This window comes from Pelodiscus sinensis, chromosome Z (assembly GCF_052426305.1).
Source record: "Pelodiscus sinensis isolate ZL-2025 chromosome Z, ASM5242630v1, whole genome shotgun sequence".
NCBI lineage: Eukaryota > Metazoa > Chordata > Testudines > Trionychidae > Pelodiscus > Pelodiscus sinensis.
The window spans coordinates 19,720,280-19,736,501 of record NC_143085.1 but is presented as its reverse complement, the minus strand read 5'-3'; the positions used below and the strand labels follow the sequence as shown (position 1 = coordinate 19,736,501).

At 45.1% G+C, this 16,222-nt stretch overlaps 1 protein-coding gene across 2 annotated transcripts in view; it reads right to left on the bottom strand.

The window, feature by feature from the left end:
- GALNT9 (polypeptide N-acetylgalactosaminyltransferase 9) overlaps window positions 1-16,222 on the bottom strand; it is a 444,375-nt gene that overhangs the window by 244,407 nt on the left and 183,746 nt on the right. For both annotated transcript variants that reach the window (XM_075898387.2, XM_075898386.2), the window contains exon 5: window positions 15,906-16,103. In XM_075898387.2, coding sequence (XP_075754502.1) covers window positions 15,906-16,103 — 198 coding nt within the window. The remainder of the gene's footprint in view (window positions 1-15,905; window positions 16,104-16,222) is intronic.

Sequence of the window (16,222 nt, the reverse complement as noted above, 5' to 3'; positions counted from 1 at the left end):
GCTCAGGGTTTCCCAAACTTTTTACTTTAGCTGGAACCCGGTTTTTTTTCAGTACTGCTTTTTGCAGCCCAAAAATATAAACGCATATAAAAAAAGAATGAAAAATGAATACATTTTCAGTGTTTCACCCGGCTGTATCTTCCACCCAGCCTGGGCCAGGGCTTGGGGGACCTGGCACCTCATGAGCATTCCAGGAGGCAGAAGCAGGAGCAGATTGGGGGTAGGGTATCTGGCTAGGAGGGAGGATGCAAGGAGGGGTAGGATTGCCAGGTGTCTGGTTTTGTACTGGACAGTCTGATATTTGAAGGTTTGTCCGGGAAAGAAATTGAGAAATTACCAGACATATAAAATGCCTGGTATTTTCTAATTGGGTACGTTTTATTATAATTAGGTGTATCAGTCCTTAGCTGCAAACTGCCTGGCTGATAGATGTGTTCACGCTGTGTGAGTGTGTCTACCTGCCAGGCAGTTCGCAACTACTAGAGGGAGGGTATGTGAGGGGAAGGGGGGACAAAATGGAATCCCCGGCCAGACTCACTCATCTGCCAGGGTCTGCAGGGTCTGAATTTGCCCAGGTCGGTCCTGTTCCCTCCCCTTCTCCTCCCGATCTCCCGTCCAGCCCTGCTTTTGGTGGCTGGTTCTCCCCACCCCTCACCAATCTCCCCCGGTCAGCCCCGCTCCCCCGACGACCCCCTGACCAGCCCGGATCTCCATGGGACAGCCCAATTGCCCCCAACCTGCTTCCTGGCAACCATTTCTCCCTCCTCCTTCCAGCCCGCCCCGCTCTGCTCCCCTCCCAGCAGCCACGCTGAGGCCCGGTATTTTTTTCCCATGGCCTGGTACCGGGCTGCGGCCCATAATTTGGGAAACGCTGGCTTAAGGCAAGTTGACTCGAGCTACATTATTTACGTAGCTGGAAATGTGCATCTTAAGCCTATCTTCTGGTTTAATATAGATCTGCCCAGAGTCAGCTGGCATAGGCCAGCTGTGGGTGTCTAAATGCCATGTAGACATATCCTAAGAGACATATAGTAAAATGAAAAGCCCAACCACAATGAACTAGGAGCAATTCTGAGTTAGTAACTAAAGGTGAAATCTCCCTCAAAAGTTTCAGGCAAAAAACCCCATAAAAATTATGACAGAATTTAATAATGCCTTCCCATTGTCATAATGTCTGGACTCCAGCCTTACAAATGGATGCATAATAACCTAATTCAGCAAACTTAGATTTAAGCACCAACTTAGGAGCCTGTATGGTGTGGCTTCCCTTTATGGGCATTCTGGTATACCAAGTCTACTTCCTTCCAATTTCCTTGCATTATCCTCTGGCTAGTTATTGAAAAAAGCAAAAATAAACAATTGTGGTAGACGAAAAGTGAGCTGTACCCTAGGAAATGTATTAGATCATTGAAATACAGGGATATCCAGAGGAGAGGATCAACTTCAACAAAGAACTATTTAAAAAGTGGAAATTAATTTTTTTAAAGTATTTTCTCCCCTTTGGATGTTCCAGGTTCCTAACATTATTAACTGGGAAGATTATCAAGAATCTCTTTTTAAATGGAGAAAGGCATGATACATAATAAAGGCACCAGGAAAGATCTTATTACTAAATTGCCTCCAGTTTCCTAATATACTTTTTCATTGAATCAATTTGTTTCTCCAATTAATCCTGTCTCCTGCCTCTGAGTTCTTAACTGATAAAGGTTGAAATCCTGGCCCTATTGAAGTAAATGAGAATTTTGGTACTGGCTTCAATGGGACAAAGATGTCACCTAAAAGAACCAGTTCAGATTTATCAAGACAGGATTCAAAACCCTGCAGAGTCAGTAAAGAGAGCTTTCAATGAAGTAGCAGGTATGGGAATGGATTTAGAAGATATAATTGTTCTATGGTAGACATGCTGCTTTATGAGCTATTGCTGCCAAGAGAGAGATCTAGGGATAGAACTTGTTTAACTTCTATTGGCCAAAAGAGAACCATAATGGCTTCAGGTGTCCGATATCCATCAATAGAACTTTCATTTTTATTCTTTTGTTTATATTTTGAAGACTTTTTTTAAAAAATAGGAAATATTTGTCTGATTTTTTTCTTCCTTTCCATCTCTCCCTTTTTGAATAATGGAATTACATGATCAGAACTGGGTGGGAAATAAGGATGTAAAATCCTGTTAAACATTATGAGTATGTCCACACATCAACTTTAATAGCATCTACACAGGCAAACCGCTATTTCAAAATAAATTTGAAATAGCGGAGAGCTTATTTCGAATTTGGTAAACCTCATTCCCCGGGGAATAACACCAAATACGAAAAAGATAATTCAAAAGTGCTGTATAGATACTTATTTCGAAATAGGGGGCCTCCAGCCCTTCTCAGTTTCCCCTGGTGGCCATTCTCTCCCAGCCCTGGAGCCCTTAAAGGGATAGACTCTGGCCACACTGCACGTGACAGATCCAGGCCTGCCAGCAGTCACTGCCCCTGACCCAGTGCCCACAGAATGAGCTGGGCAGCCAATGCCAGCCAGCCGTCCTCCGCACAATCCCCCAGCTCCCAGGGGCTGGAGATGGTGCCCGCACTCCTGGACTAGTGCGGAGATCATGGACCTCATAGAGGTTTGGAGGCCTCCAATGTCCATGATTTCTGCACTAGATGGAGGAAAGCAGCCATGTACAGCCGTATAGCTGCCACCATGGCCACCAAAGGCCACATGCGCACCAGGAGCAGGTGCGCATGAAAATTAAAGAGCTCCGGCAGGCGTACACAAGGGCCACATGGGGCAGCTCCCCTACAGGGGCAGACACCTGTCCCCATTTTGATGCTCTGGACTGCATAATGGGGGACGGGATGGTCTGTGCCACCCCGGGGGACAACGATCCAGGAGCAGAGAGCCCTGACCAGAGCATGGAGAAGAAGCCTCAGGAGCCGCCACGCCGTCAGGACCCCTGAGCTGTCCCAGCAGCTGAGTCACCAGGATTGTCGGGGGTGGCCACAACATGTGAGTGCCATCACTGTCCCCTTCCTGGGGAGTGCGGGGAAGAAGACAGGGACCGCGCACGTGGGCCTTGCTTACCACAGATCATGCAGCAACCTGTGCATGTGCAAGCACATGCCGTGTCAGCCCTGGGTAGATGGCTCCAGCTGGCTGTTACACAGGGACCTTGGCCTGATAGCCACACGCATGTGTGAAGAGACATAACATGCTCCTGACCCTGGGGCGGGACACAGCAGGATGCCCTCCCTTCACAAGCCCCCCTCTACACAGAGGAAGAAGACATCTCTCCCCCACCTCAGCTGCACTGTACACAGCACAGGGGCCTGGGTGTGGTTTCGGGGCAGCTCCCACTCACGGGGATAGCTGGACATTCTGACCATGGCTTCTGTGCAAGCACATTGGCTCTGACAGTGAAGGGCATGGTCATCTTCGCCTCGCAGAGGAGGTCTGGGCTGCACCCACTGTGTCCCCAGGGAGAACTGACCACTTGTTTTGTTTCTCCACAGCCGCACCAGCTGTGCATTCAGGGCGCACCACCCCACCCAGGACATGCTCCTGCACCTGAGGGCTCCGCAGGTCCACCCAAACAGTGCAGGGGTATCAACAGCAGCACCTGGAAGCACTACAGGCACTGCACCGTACCCTCCAGAACTGGGTGCAAGAAGACCAGTAGCTCCGGCGGGAGCAGCTTGCCCAGGGCTGTGCCATCTGCCAACACCTGCAGACCCTGGTGCAGAGCATGCTGCCTTCTGCCACTCCAGTGCCTGCTGCCTCACCAGCTACCGCTCCTTCTCCCACTCCTTCTCCCCCTCCTGCTTCTCCTTCACACCCTCCTCAACCTCCACATCCTCCTCAACCTCCACACCCTCCTCCCCATCCCCCCGGGGACGCCGAGGCCCCCAAATCTGCTGTGCTGGAGGACAGTTGGCCCAGCAAGACCCCCACCACTGAGCTTCTCTCTCTCCCTTCTTCCCTTTGCTTCCCCCTTCCAGCTCCCTCCTCCCAGGTTTCCCCCTCCCCTCTCACACCCTCTCTCCTCTCCTCTCCCACCTCCTTTCCCCAGTCTCCCTAGAATTTCATCCCCTTCCCCCCCGTTTTGTTAAATAAAGACAGTTTGTGTTTGTGAAAAAACATGCATTTTAGTTGACTTCATTGAGGTAGACAAGCAAGCAGAGAAACCTGAGAACCAGCAGTCTGGGGGCGGGGGGAGGGGAGCCCTTTAAACACAGATCTCAGTTAGCCTTAGGCAGCAGCCACACAAGGTTAAGTCCTGACCTGGTGCCCTGCTGGAACAGCCTTAAATGCGATTCACAGTCCACTCAGTGTGGATGTGCTATTTCGAAATAGCAAAATGCTATTTCAAAATGCATTTTGTGTACAGATGCGTTATTTCGCAATAAGCTATTTCCAATTAACTATTTTGAAATAAGATATTTTGAAATAATGCTGTAGTGTAGACATACCCTATGTTGAACTGTTTAACTGATTAAACTCTGGCAGGGTCGGAGCACCCCACCTGCCACATGCTGGGCTGGGCCTGCTGGGGGAAGGATTGCTCCAGATTGGTTGGAGCACTCAATGTGGAGCAGGACCCACAGTGCTGGACCAGCAAAGGTGCTCCAGTGCCGGCCGTTTAATCATTCATACTCCTAGTAGAAAACAGCTTTCCTGACCCACAAGAATTTCTGAGATTTTGAAATAAAACTCCTCATCCCAAATTGTGATGAAATGTTGAAAACTCACAAATTTGAGCATACCAAAAACCTGAAAAACAAACAAACCAACCTGGATCTCGAGGTCCCTTCCAGTTCCGTGTTCTATGATCTGGGCAACTAATACATTTAATTTCTTATCTGATATTTTCATTGTTAAAAAAACCTTTTCCCCTAGAAATTAACTGAAGTTTCTCAGTAAGATGTCCTTTCACACCAGGCCAGATCTTTTTCATTTAAAAAGTGTTGAAAGAAGGCATTCCAACAATTTCCAATACACTGTTTTCATTCAGATAAATCAGCATTTTTCCAATGAAAAATGTTTTGTCAAAAGATTCCTGGTCAAACCTTTAAATGACATTTGACAGATTGAAATCCATACACACGCACACACACACAGGCCCACTGAAGGGGGAGGCAAAGTTAGCAACTGCCCTGGGCCCAGTGATTCAAAGGAGCCCAGGACTCCCAGCTGCCACTGCTGGAGTCCTGGATCCTTTAAATCACCAGCAGAACACTGCATCTTGTGCTCCAGGCAGTGCTGAGGACTGAGGGGTGAGGAATTTGTGCTGCAATCTGGGCTGAGCTGAATGCCGGCTGCCCCAGCCCTTCCCTTTCTGCCTAAGGACCTGTCCCTTCTGGCAGCATGGAAGAGGGCTCCCCCCACCTTGCTTGGGAGTTCACAGTGGCTGTTGGCTGTTCTGAGCAACACCCACAAATATCACACACATACAAATATAGGCCTGACTTCTCAGAGCACTGAGCACCTACAAGTGGGAGCAGGTTCTCAAAAGTTTTCAACATACAGCAGCTCCCATTGTTCTTAAGGAGATGCAGAAAAATTCTCCATGGGAGCTAAATCTGCACTGTCTGCATGCTCCAATGAGAACAATGGGAGCTTTTGAAAATCTGTCTTTTCATGAATAATCAGTCTGGAACTCCTAAAATAGGCTGGTTGTTAACTTTTAAAGTGTAGCTACTTTGTGTTTATGGATGTGTTCTGTTTTCCCTGTGAGACGGGAGGGAAAATTAATGACTTTAATGGGCCAGGACCATGCCTGCCAATCTCTTTGCAGGTTCGTTTGTTCTCTCCATGAAAGTCTGCAGGGTTCACACTAATTGGAAAATAGCAGGAATGTCTTTGACAGTTTAATAAATGCCTGTAGTTAAAGGCAGAGTTTTTCTTAATTAGCTAAAACTATTCCCTGGTGTCCTAGCTTCACACTGTAAATCTGAAAGTTTGGGAAATGCTAAGCTATATCTGCTATCCCATAAGGACTGTAAGCAAGTCACTCGGGACCATATTTTCAAAGGTATTTAGGCACTTCAAATACTTAGGTACCATGCATTGGATTTTTAAAAGGAATAGGCACCTAATTCCCTTGGGAGATAGGCATTTTAACAACCCTAGTAGCAACAATTTGCATCTTTAAATGCTTAATACCCGTACTTTTGAAAATCTATTCCTTGGTCTCTCTTTGCTCAGTTCCCATTTATAAAAGAGATATAATGGTATTTCCTTACTTCATAGACAGGCTGTAAAGATAAAGATTGTGAAGTTCTAAGTCCTGGTTCACTTTACCTGATGTTCCATGTTTTTTCACCATAGGTGTGTCTAGACTGGCAAGATTTTGCGCAAAAACTTGCCAGCTGTCTACACTGGCCGCTTGAATTGTTCTAATGTAAGAATTCAGTGCTTCTTGCGCAAATACTTTGATGATCCTGCTCAGGGATAAGCCCTCTTGCACAATGGCTAAAATGGCCATTGGAGTTTTCTTGCGCAAAAGCGCATCTATACTGGGCACAGATGCTTTTGCACAAAAGCACTTTTTGCGCAAAAGCATCCGTACCAATCTAGATGCTCTTTTGCGGAAATACTTTTAACGGAAAAACTTTTCCGTTAAAAGTATTTCCGCAAAATCATGCCAGTCCAGATGCAGCCCATAATATTCTAAAGAGTGTACAAATCTTATAGAGAGGCAAGCTTGGTTATTTTGAAAATGATCAATAAATACGTGATTGCTTTAATTGATCCCCTGAATGCCAACTTCTTGCTGCCCCCTGAGAACAGAAGGAAAGTATGTTCACCTCCCTGATTCCCCTTTCCTTTTAATAAAGCCACTCATCAAAACTGATGCATTTCCACATAAAGTGTTGGTTTTGAGAAACTGGCATTGTTTCACTGAAAAAATCCAATCCAGTTCTAATGAAAAAGACTGCAAGTCCAGCAATGTGTCACTTTTTTGGACATGCACTCACTGCCCATCAGCAATCTGAGTTATGTTGATTTAAAGTCGATATTAGAAGGATGCCTAACTCCCCTGAAAATCTCAACTTAAAACTTTTTTGGGACACTTGTTACCAGCAAGATTTTTCTGCATTCTTAGCTCAATACTGATGTCTGCATTTCAGGGCATATAATTCATCATTTTAAAAGAGACACTTATGTCATCAGAGCATCTTTGTGTCCCAGGGCAATCAGGGTCAAGATCCCAGCCCTAGCACTTTTGTCTCATCTCTCTCTGGGCACCTTATGAGTTGTTCAACTGGAGAGTTTCTTCAATTAGGTTCTGTACAGAATAAAATTGCTGCTCTTAGGAATTAGCAATTTACATACATCAGATTTCAACACTGCTTACTTCTGTGTTTGTGTGCCTAGTTTTTCATTGCATTAACTCAGTCTGATGCCATTGTAACCCTACTGAGATCATCAACACAAAACTGAAGCACTGGTGAATGACACCCTGTATATTTAAAGTGAAATTGACTCAGTATATCAGGAAACAAACATGATCCATTCTATCTCTTTTCTCAGCCAAAGGATTTTGGGACTGAGCTTCAGAGTTGCTGAGTCAGCATAGCATTCACTGACAGTAGGTGGACTGCCATATTCTCAAAACTGCAGCAAATGAGGTCCATAATAACAAAAGGAAATTTTTAAAGTGAGACTTCATGGTTCACCCTCTTTTGATGCATAATCATTGTCCCCAAGACTATAGATGTTCAAGACACTGGAACAATGTATATGAAAATTAATACAGGCAGTCCCCGGGTTACATGGATCCGACTTACATCAGATCCCTACTTACAAACGGGGTGAGGCAACCCCGCACTAGCTGCTTCCCCTCAGCAGACCAGGGAGACGTAAAGCTAGCGCCCCCCCCCCTTCCCGCCCCCAGCAGACCAGGGAGACGGAGCGGCTTTTCTCAGCAGACACCTCAGCTTGAGAATAAAGGACTGAGGGAAGTGAGGTGTGGGAGAATAAAACTGAGCTCTGGAGAAATGTTTGGCTAGAGTTTCCCCTACAATATGTACCAGTTCCGACTTACATACAAATTCAACTTAAGAACAAACCTACAGTCCCTATCTTGCACGTAACCCAGGGACTGCCTGTATAGCAATTTTGTTTCTGCACAATCCCATAGGAACAAAGAACAGATAATGAGTTCAGACATTAAAGCCTTGTTTGATGTATTTTCTCCATTAAAACTATTTCCAACGGTTGAATGGAAACACATAAAACAACAACTGCACTTCAAAAACCATGTGTGGAAAGCAGGGCAATTATCCAGGAAAAGTGATTTCCTAAGTAATTACTTTCTAATTTACTGCAGATTCACACAGAGCAAAGGGTCAGCGATGAAGACTGTTCTGCTCTGTGATAAATAAAGTTAGTGTTATTATACAGCATTGTTCTGCAGTAATGAGGCATAGGTAGGAATCTAAAAGCAATTTCAAGGTTTGCTCACGTCTGAAGCACAGTGACACTTTCCAGTATATGAACTTAATTCTGCACTTTTCCCCAATCAGCAAAGCATTTTGGCACATGGCCAATCCTATTGACTCTATTGATATCAGTTGTAGAACTACTAAGGTGCTTAAAGTTAAGCACATGCTTTGCTGGATCAGGGCCACACTCAGCATTTTTCAGGATCAAGCCCTGGAAAGGAAAATAGATCTCCATGTTAGCCAGAGACTACATTGGAGCAGTATGTCTGGGGAAAGGTGCTAAGAGACCCAGAACAGACTAGCTGATTGACACCAAATGAGGAGATGGCACCTCACGTGTTAATTCTGTTCTTGATAAGGAACTTCAAGAAACAAGAGAAATGTTGAATGCTGGAGATGCATAGCCTTTGTATTGATTGTTTTAAATAGTACTCAAATGAGCAGCCTCAGTCCTGCTGAGTACCTCAGTATCCTTCTGCAAGTACATTTCAGAAAAGCTGTGCAAGAACTATACATTCCAGACATGAAAACTGCGAGTTGATGGTTTTTACCACATTGAAAAATGAAGATAAAACCCCGCGAACCCTTTCCCTCTCCCCCCCCCAGACCAGCTTCACAAAGGGACAAAAAAACAAACCCTAGTGTGGAATTTGAGAAATTTCCTTTTAGGTAAAATTTTAACTTGAAAAAAAATAAAGTGAAATCCACACACTTTCCTCATATATTTCCATTTCTTCTTGAAATCCAAACAAAGCAAAATTCACAAATATTCAACTTATTACTGTATATTTAGAAATACACATCTGTCTGTCTGTCTGTCCATCTCTTTTCTGTGAATCCATTTGTGCAAGAACTCTTCCTAAATGATAAGAGCGAGGAGCACCAAATTTGGTATATAGCTTCCTCTGATCATAACTTAAAGCAAGGTCCGGGTTTGGTTGTGCCATGACAATGGGATGCACATAGAATGCAATTTTTCCCCATAAAACAGAAAGAGAAAGGTCTTTTAGCAGGGACAATTATACTGTATATGGAACACAAGACAGCAGCAAGAGGCCAGAGATGGGGCAGCCATAATCCCGTTGGGTCAGCAGGGAGAGAAACAAAAAACAGGACTATGTAGCACTTGAAAGACTAACAAGATGGTTTATTGGGTGATGAGCTTTCGTGGGCCAGACCCACTTCCTCAGATCAAATAGTGGAAGAAAATTGGCACAATCTTCCACTATTTGATCTGAGGAAGTGGGTCTGGCCCACGAAAGCTCATCACCTAATAAACCATCTTGTTAGTCTTTAAAGTGCTACATAGTCCTGTTTTTTGTTTCAGCTACACCAGACTAACACGGCTACATTTCTATCACTATTCAGGGAGAGAAAGGAATGGCAATCGACTATTTATTTCAGAGAATTCATCTGTTTGTGTCTCTGTTTGCCTGTGTGTCCATATCTTCCCCAGCTGTGTCCACTGCAGCTTCAGTGGCTATGGACAGGCACTTCTCATCTGGCCTGAAGCTGCCATGATAACAGAGGACTGAAGTTGTTCTCTCAGCCAGCATACTGAGCCCCCTCATCCGCAGCTCCACTCCAGAGCAATGATTTAAATGAAGAAAAGCAAAACTTATTTGAGTTAAGGACATGAACAATGCCAGGCAAATCTTCTAGTTCTAATTATGAGAAGAGCAAAATTAACAAATCTTCTTAGATCATGCTGGGTGCTGACTTCTGCACTAACCTTCAAAAACGATTGCATATAGACCATAGGTGAAATCCAGACCCCACTGAAGTCAATGAAAGGTTTCTCACACACTGTAATGAAAATAGGCGTTCATCCCATGAATGCCCCAAGCTCAGAATTCTTAAAAGGGCTCATGTTCTCTGGAACCTTGCCACATCACACATTTTTTTTAATTCCATGTTTATAAAATGCCTCCATTTCTTTTCTTACATATGTAACCCCCAAGGAGATTACCTAGATTCCTGGGCCTCTGTCTGCTGGCAGCTCAGGGACAGGCACACTGAATTTGCTTTGGCTCCTCTTCCTACCAGGGTCAGAGTCTGCCCGGCAACCCATAGGGAGTGAGATGCCCCTCCCAGGGAGTTCAGAAGGGGAAGGAGGAGCCATTGTCTGAGGAGTCTGGAGCCAGCCAGGGCAAGGGGTGGGCTCTGTGTGGGGGAGCTAGTGAGTGCCAGGCCTGCATGCAGGGTTTCCTCCTAAGAACTAACCTCTAGGGACCTGAAGGCAGGATCCCTCAGCTGGGTTTTATTTCTCCACTGTTGATTTCCAGTTTGTGGGGTTTGCTGGGAGGCTTCCCCAGCCAGGCTGAATTGGCTCTCCAGCTCCCTTGGTGATACCAGTCACTGCATGCTCAGCTCTGCTCTATCTGCTGGTTCAGGGCTGCTGCCCGCTGTGTGTGTCTGAATGCTGGGCTAGGAGGTTATAGTTTGAATTTTGGTGCAGTTGTGTGGCCTGAACCTTGAGCCCTGCACCCCTTTGTGGTGAGGGGAAATTCTGGGACCATAGCAGCCTGATTCCTGCCTGAGGAGGATCCCTGCCGCAAGAGACTAGCTCTTCTGCAGTGACTGAGTCATCTCTGAACATGAGGCTCATTCATGGAGTGTGTGAGTGCACCATCTTTTAGTTAGTAAGGGAATTTGTTTGGGGATTTTATAACCTGCTGTATATTAAACCTATGGAGGGATTTACCACCTTCTCCCACTTGTGAGTCCTTTGGGCTATACTGGACCCAGTCAGCCCCACTGCTAAACCACTGTAGGGAAGAATTTTGTGGTCATGTTGGGGTCACTGGGCATGATCCTAGGTAACTCGGGGGAGTGGAAGATCACAAGAATAGATGAAGTGGCCCCGCTCTAAGCCCAAGCACCCTAAAAGCACCCCCCTTCCCCCCCTTCCGCCCTCCCCCCCCCCCCCAGGCATAACTTTTCTCTGGCTCGCTAATAGCTGGGAAGAGCAAGACAGACCTTAAGGTTGCCTAGTTACTATCAGTGGTATAGAAGAAGAATTCAGATGTCTCTGTAGGGGGGAGGAAGAGGAGGATAAAGCTAGCAACATGTCCCAGCATGGGAACCTTGCTACAGTTCACTATTTTCCTGCAAGTAAACAACCTGGGTATATAAGGAGGGAAAACTGCTTACATTGGTGTGCTTGATCCGAGATGTCTAGTCTCCTGGCACCTATTTGAGCGTTCAAATAAACTTTTTTTGCTTCTCCACACCGGTGTGTTTATTGGAGCGCGCACACCGGGCACCGAACCCAGCTGTTACCCCCCTCGGTCACTGTGTGCTGGCAACAGTTATAAGTCATCAAGGGCCCCAACAAAGTACGTGTACCAACAGGACACTAACCTTACAGTTGCTGGGCACCGGTGAACCTAAAAATAGTGTTTTACCCTGTAATGTTATATTTGTCTCCTGTTTAATATAATTGTGTTTAATATAGTGTATGTGTTTGTGTTATTTTCTGGGAGTCTCCAACTATCTGGCAAGTACATGGGAATTACCCTGGGTTAGAATTTTCCTCCCAAGCTGCCCTGGTGACCCTGCCAGGAAGGAGTGAGGGAGATGGAGGCACCACCAAATAAATCCATAAGAAGAAAAAAAGTTGAGTGGGTGGCGGGATCCAGAAGAACCCAGACCTGTCCATCAAAACCTGTAAGCAGATTGGCCTTAAAGAAGGGAACCAGGTGGAGAGGGGGCGATATACATACACTTCCATCTCACTTTGGTCCTCAATCAACAGCACTAGCTTCCTATTCATTTCAGGATCCACTGCAAAATTGGCCTCTTTGTTCACAAAATTCTCGATAGATTTGCTCCAGCCTACTTTATGGATTTTGCACTAAATTCACACCATTGTGTGACTGTACCAGGGGGTACAATTTATCTTTTGACTATTTCTACATCCCTTCTCAGTTCCTTTGCTTTTCTGCTTTTTTATTCCCATTAGATTCTCTTTTACAATATCAGTTTTACAATATCAGTAACAAAAGATTATTAATCAAAAAGTAACCAGCACACTATAGGAAAGAAAGACCTTAATACATAACCAATCTGGAGAACAGGCTTTGCAAAAGTTACATCTTCACTCTATTCCAAAACAAACTCACTTCTACTAATATTTATACTAATTTATTATGGAAGGAAATTACCCAAATTCCTTTATTTCCTGCCATAGCCTAAATTTTCCTTTCCCATGAAGTTTACTCCAACTGTCCAAGGCTCTCAGATACCTATACCCTTGTATCTTTAACAATCTTGCAACAATTACAACAACTGCTGTGTCATGGGGCAAGGTTCCCTCACCCTGCACTCCTTGTTGCCCATAGTCCTTATACACTTCCTCGGCAAGTTGAGCATCATGAATTTTATTGCATCATCATCCATGGGCTCAACAACCATGGGCTCAAAGTCGGTTGGTGTCCGAAGCCTTCCTCACTATTTCCTTCCATCTTTCCCTGTCCAGTGCGGTGTGGCTTAGTTTCTGTAGACTAGTTCCGCACCAATCTACTATATCATCTACTCATTCTCTGTGGGGTCTGCCTCTCCTGTTTGGACCATCCATTATGCTGAATACCAGGATCTTAACTTTTCGCTCGTCGTTCATTCTGCAGATATGCCCGAATAGCTGTTAACTTCCATTGTATAGCCTTCTGCAGTAGGTTCTCTTTTGGCTGTATCTTCCTATCTAATTCCTCCTTGGTGACCTTCTGCATCCATCCTATTCTCAGGATCTTTCTATAACAACTCCTCTCGAACACTAATATCCTTCTCTTCGAATCTTTCATCATCACCCATGTCTCACATCCGTACAACATGCTGCTAAATACATGTTTTCAAGATGCTCGGTTTCATTCCTAAGCTAATTGCTTTACTTTTCCAGATCTTATCCATCGCCTTCAAACTCGCTCTTGCTTTCACAATTCTAATTGCTATTTCCATCTTTCAGTCTAAATCATACATCATGTTGCTCCCCAAATAGGTGAACTTCTCTACGTTCTCTAGTTTGATCCCATATACACTGATCTTCCTTCCTATATCCTCATCTCCAAATCCCATCGTCTTCATTTTATCAGTATTTATAATCAGTCTGTACCACTTCCCTTCCTCATTTAGCACCTGCACCCTTCTCACTAGCTGCTCTTCATCTTCCTCGATGATAACTATATCATTCGTGAACCTTTATTTGCAATATGTTTTATCAGTGATTGGACCGCATGGCATAAGGCTTGGACCTTCTCTCCAGACACCGGAAGAAATGGGGGGAGAGCTCTTCATCTGCATTAAACCCCAGGGCTTCTCTGGCCCTTTCTTCCTGCCTTCTCTACGTGTTTGTCTTTTACAGGTCCTCAGCTAGCAAACTAAATCATCTTGTTAACTGGTTAATCACTCAGTACTTAGTTAACTATCTCATCAGTTTGGCCCATGGGAGGAATTTTATGAAGTTCACACAGAGGTCAATCAGCCTTAGGCAGTGTCTTCACTGGAAACGCTATAACTGTGGTGTTTTAGTGCTTCAGGGTGGAAATTAATAGCTTCCCTGCCACAATGGTTCACCCATCTCCTCAATATGCAACACCTAGTTCTCAAACTCAAGGCCCAAGGGCCATCTGCTGCCTGAGCAGCTCCATAATCCAGCCTGCAAAATATTTTTCAAAAGTTATTTAATCAGGTCCACATGGCTGCTAGCATGCAAGTCCCTGCAGCCCGGGAGGGTGTCTGTGTGCTATTCCAGCTGCTAGGAGCAGCACATAGAGATACACACCTTCCCCAGGCCACTGGGACATTCTAGAAGCTGCGTGGAGCTAGCAGCTATAAGCTTCTGTCACCCCGCTAAACTACCAGTGCTGCCGTGGTGGCTCCTGGAGCATTTAAAATCACACAGGTGCAGCAGGTGGGGTCAGAAGTTGTATGGTCCGAGGGAGTATGTGGGCAACAGGCAGGGCCAGGAGATCCACAGGGGGGTGGAACACCCCCACCCCCAGAGCCACTGCCAGAGGGGGGGGGGGGTTATAGGGAAGTGTATACCCCACTCCCTCAAAGAGCCTACACTCTTCTTCCAGCCCCTGAACTCTCTCTCAGAGCCTCTACTCCTGAATCCCAGTCCCTCCCACCTGCCCCCAAACTCCATCCCAAAGCCTGACCTATTGCCACTCCTGCATCCAAACGTCCTTCCAGAGCCTGCTCTCCTCCCCCATCCAAACTTCCTCCAAGAGCCTTAGGCAGGTATATAGGTTGTGGGTGAGAGATTCTTCAGTGATTGAATTGGTCTGGGAGGAGGACTTGAGGTTTGGGTACTGGCCCTAATGTAAATTGAGTTTGAGACCGTTGATCTAGGTTAACTGAAGAATTTGCCTTCCAGGTAGGTGGGCTTACTCATGGGTATGCATTTTTCACAACCTGCAATAAGTACCTGGGTCAAACTAACTTTTTTGTGTCAGTCTGGCTTTGGGCTATTCGCATGGTAGAAGGACATCTTCTGATAAGAGAGCTGAGTCCTGCCACGTGTAGAAAAGAATAAAGTGCATGCCAAGAATAAAAGCTTCCACCCTATTTTTAATATATGATTTGCTTGGAATTAATTGCAGAGCATGATGCGTTAATTTTGGTTAGATGTTTTTAGTTAACACACACATTCTCAGATGCCTCAGGGGAGTGAACATAACAGGTTATCATTCTCACTATCCACAGCTGGTGCAATTGGCCGCTCTTATACTACACCTTGAAAGCTTCAAGGTCTTGGCTGAAACTCCATAAGATCTAAAATGTGAACAGGCCAGGTCATAGTCAGAGAGTTGGACCAACAGACTACACACTGCCTCACAAATACAGCTTACCCAGAATCTCCTAAAAGGCCTAATCCATCACATATCCCAGCACCATTAACAATGCTGGTGTAGTTAGATAGCAATAAATGGTGTTGGGACTCAAACTTTTTTTTCCAATTAAGAGGAAGCAAGAACTGTATGAAAGAGTCTTTATTGTTTTGCTATTAAGGTGTCTGGTGTCTGGGGAATACAATCAACACAAACAGATATATATACAAAGTTGGGAAGGTAGTTGGGTAGAGATTGTGCATTCTTTTGTTTAGAAAACATATAGATTGAGATGGCTCTTGCTGTGAATAAGTAACAATAGCTAGGGGAGCTATGACATATTGATGTGACTTTTACACATCGAGGGCCCTATTTCAAACCTCAGTGCGCCCATTATGTCCTCAAAATCTCATATTAGCACATGGCAATAAAGGAAGTGCACATGTAACTAAATACCTCTTTGCCATATGCACTCATCAGTTTTGCAGACCTTAGGATCAAGTATGTGTGTTTGTGGGCATGCTTATTTCATCTCCCTTCCATTTACTACAGCACCTACAGCATGCCCTCCCTTACCTCACCCAGCATCTGGTAGCAGCTGAAATGGAAAAGCAACAAAGCAATAGGTCTGCAGACTCACCTGATGGGAGCAGACTCATCCCCTTTATCAATCCAGTCCTGGGGTGGAATTATGTACATGCACCAGAGTCCCCAGTTGTAGCCATGGGCTGCATTGGCATATTGCTGCACTTCGAAAGTGTTGTACTTGATGTTGTCAATAGCTGGTAGGATGATACGCTTTCGATCTTCTTTGATTCGGGTAAGTGCTGGTTCCAACCTGGGAACAACAGAGGAAGCAAAGTGTTTTCTGACCATTCAATCATTCAAATTCTTTAGCAATCTGATAAAGTAAGCAATTAAGTTCTCTAATTCTGCAAGCAATAACATGCACAAAAA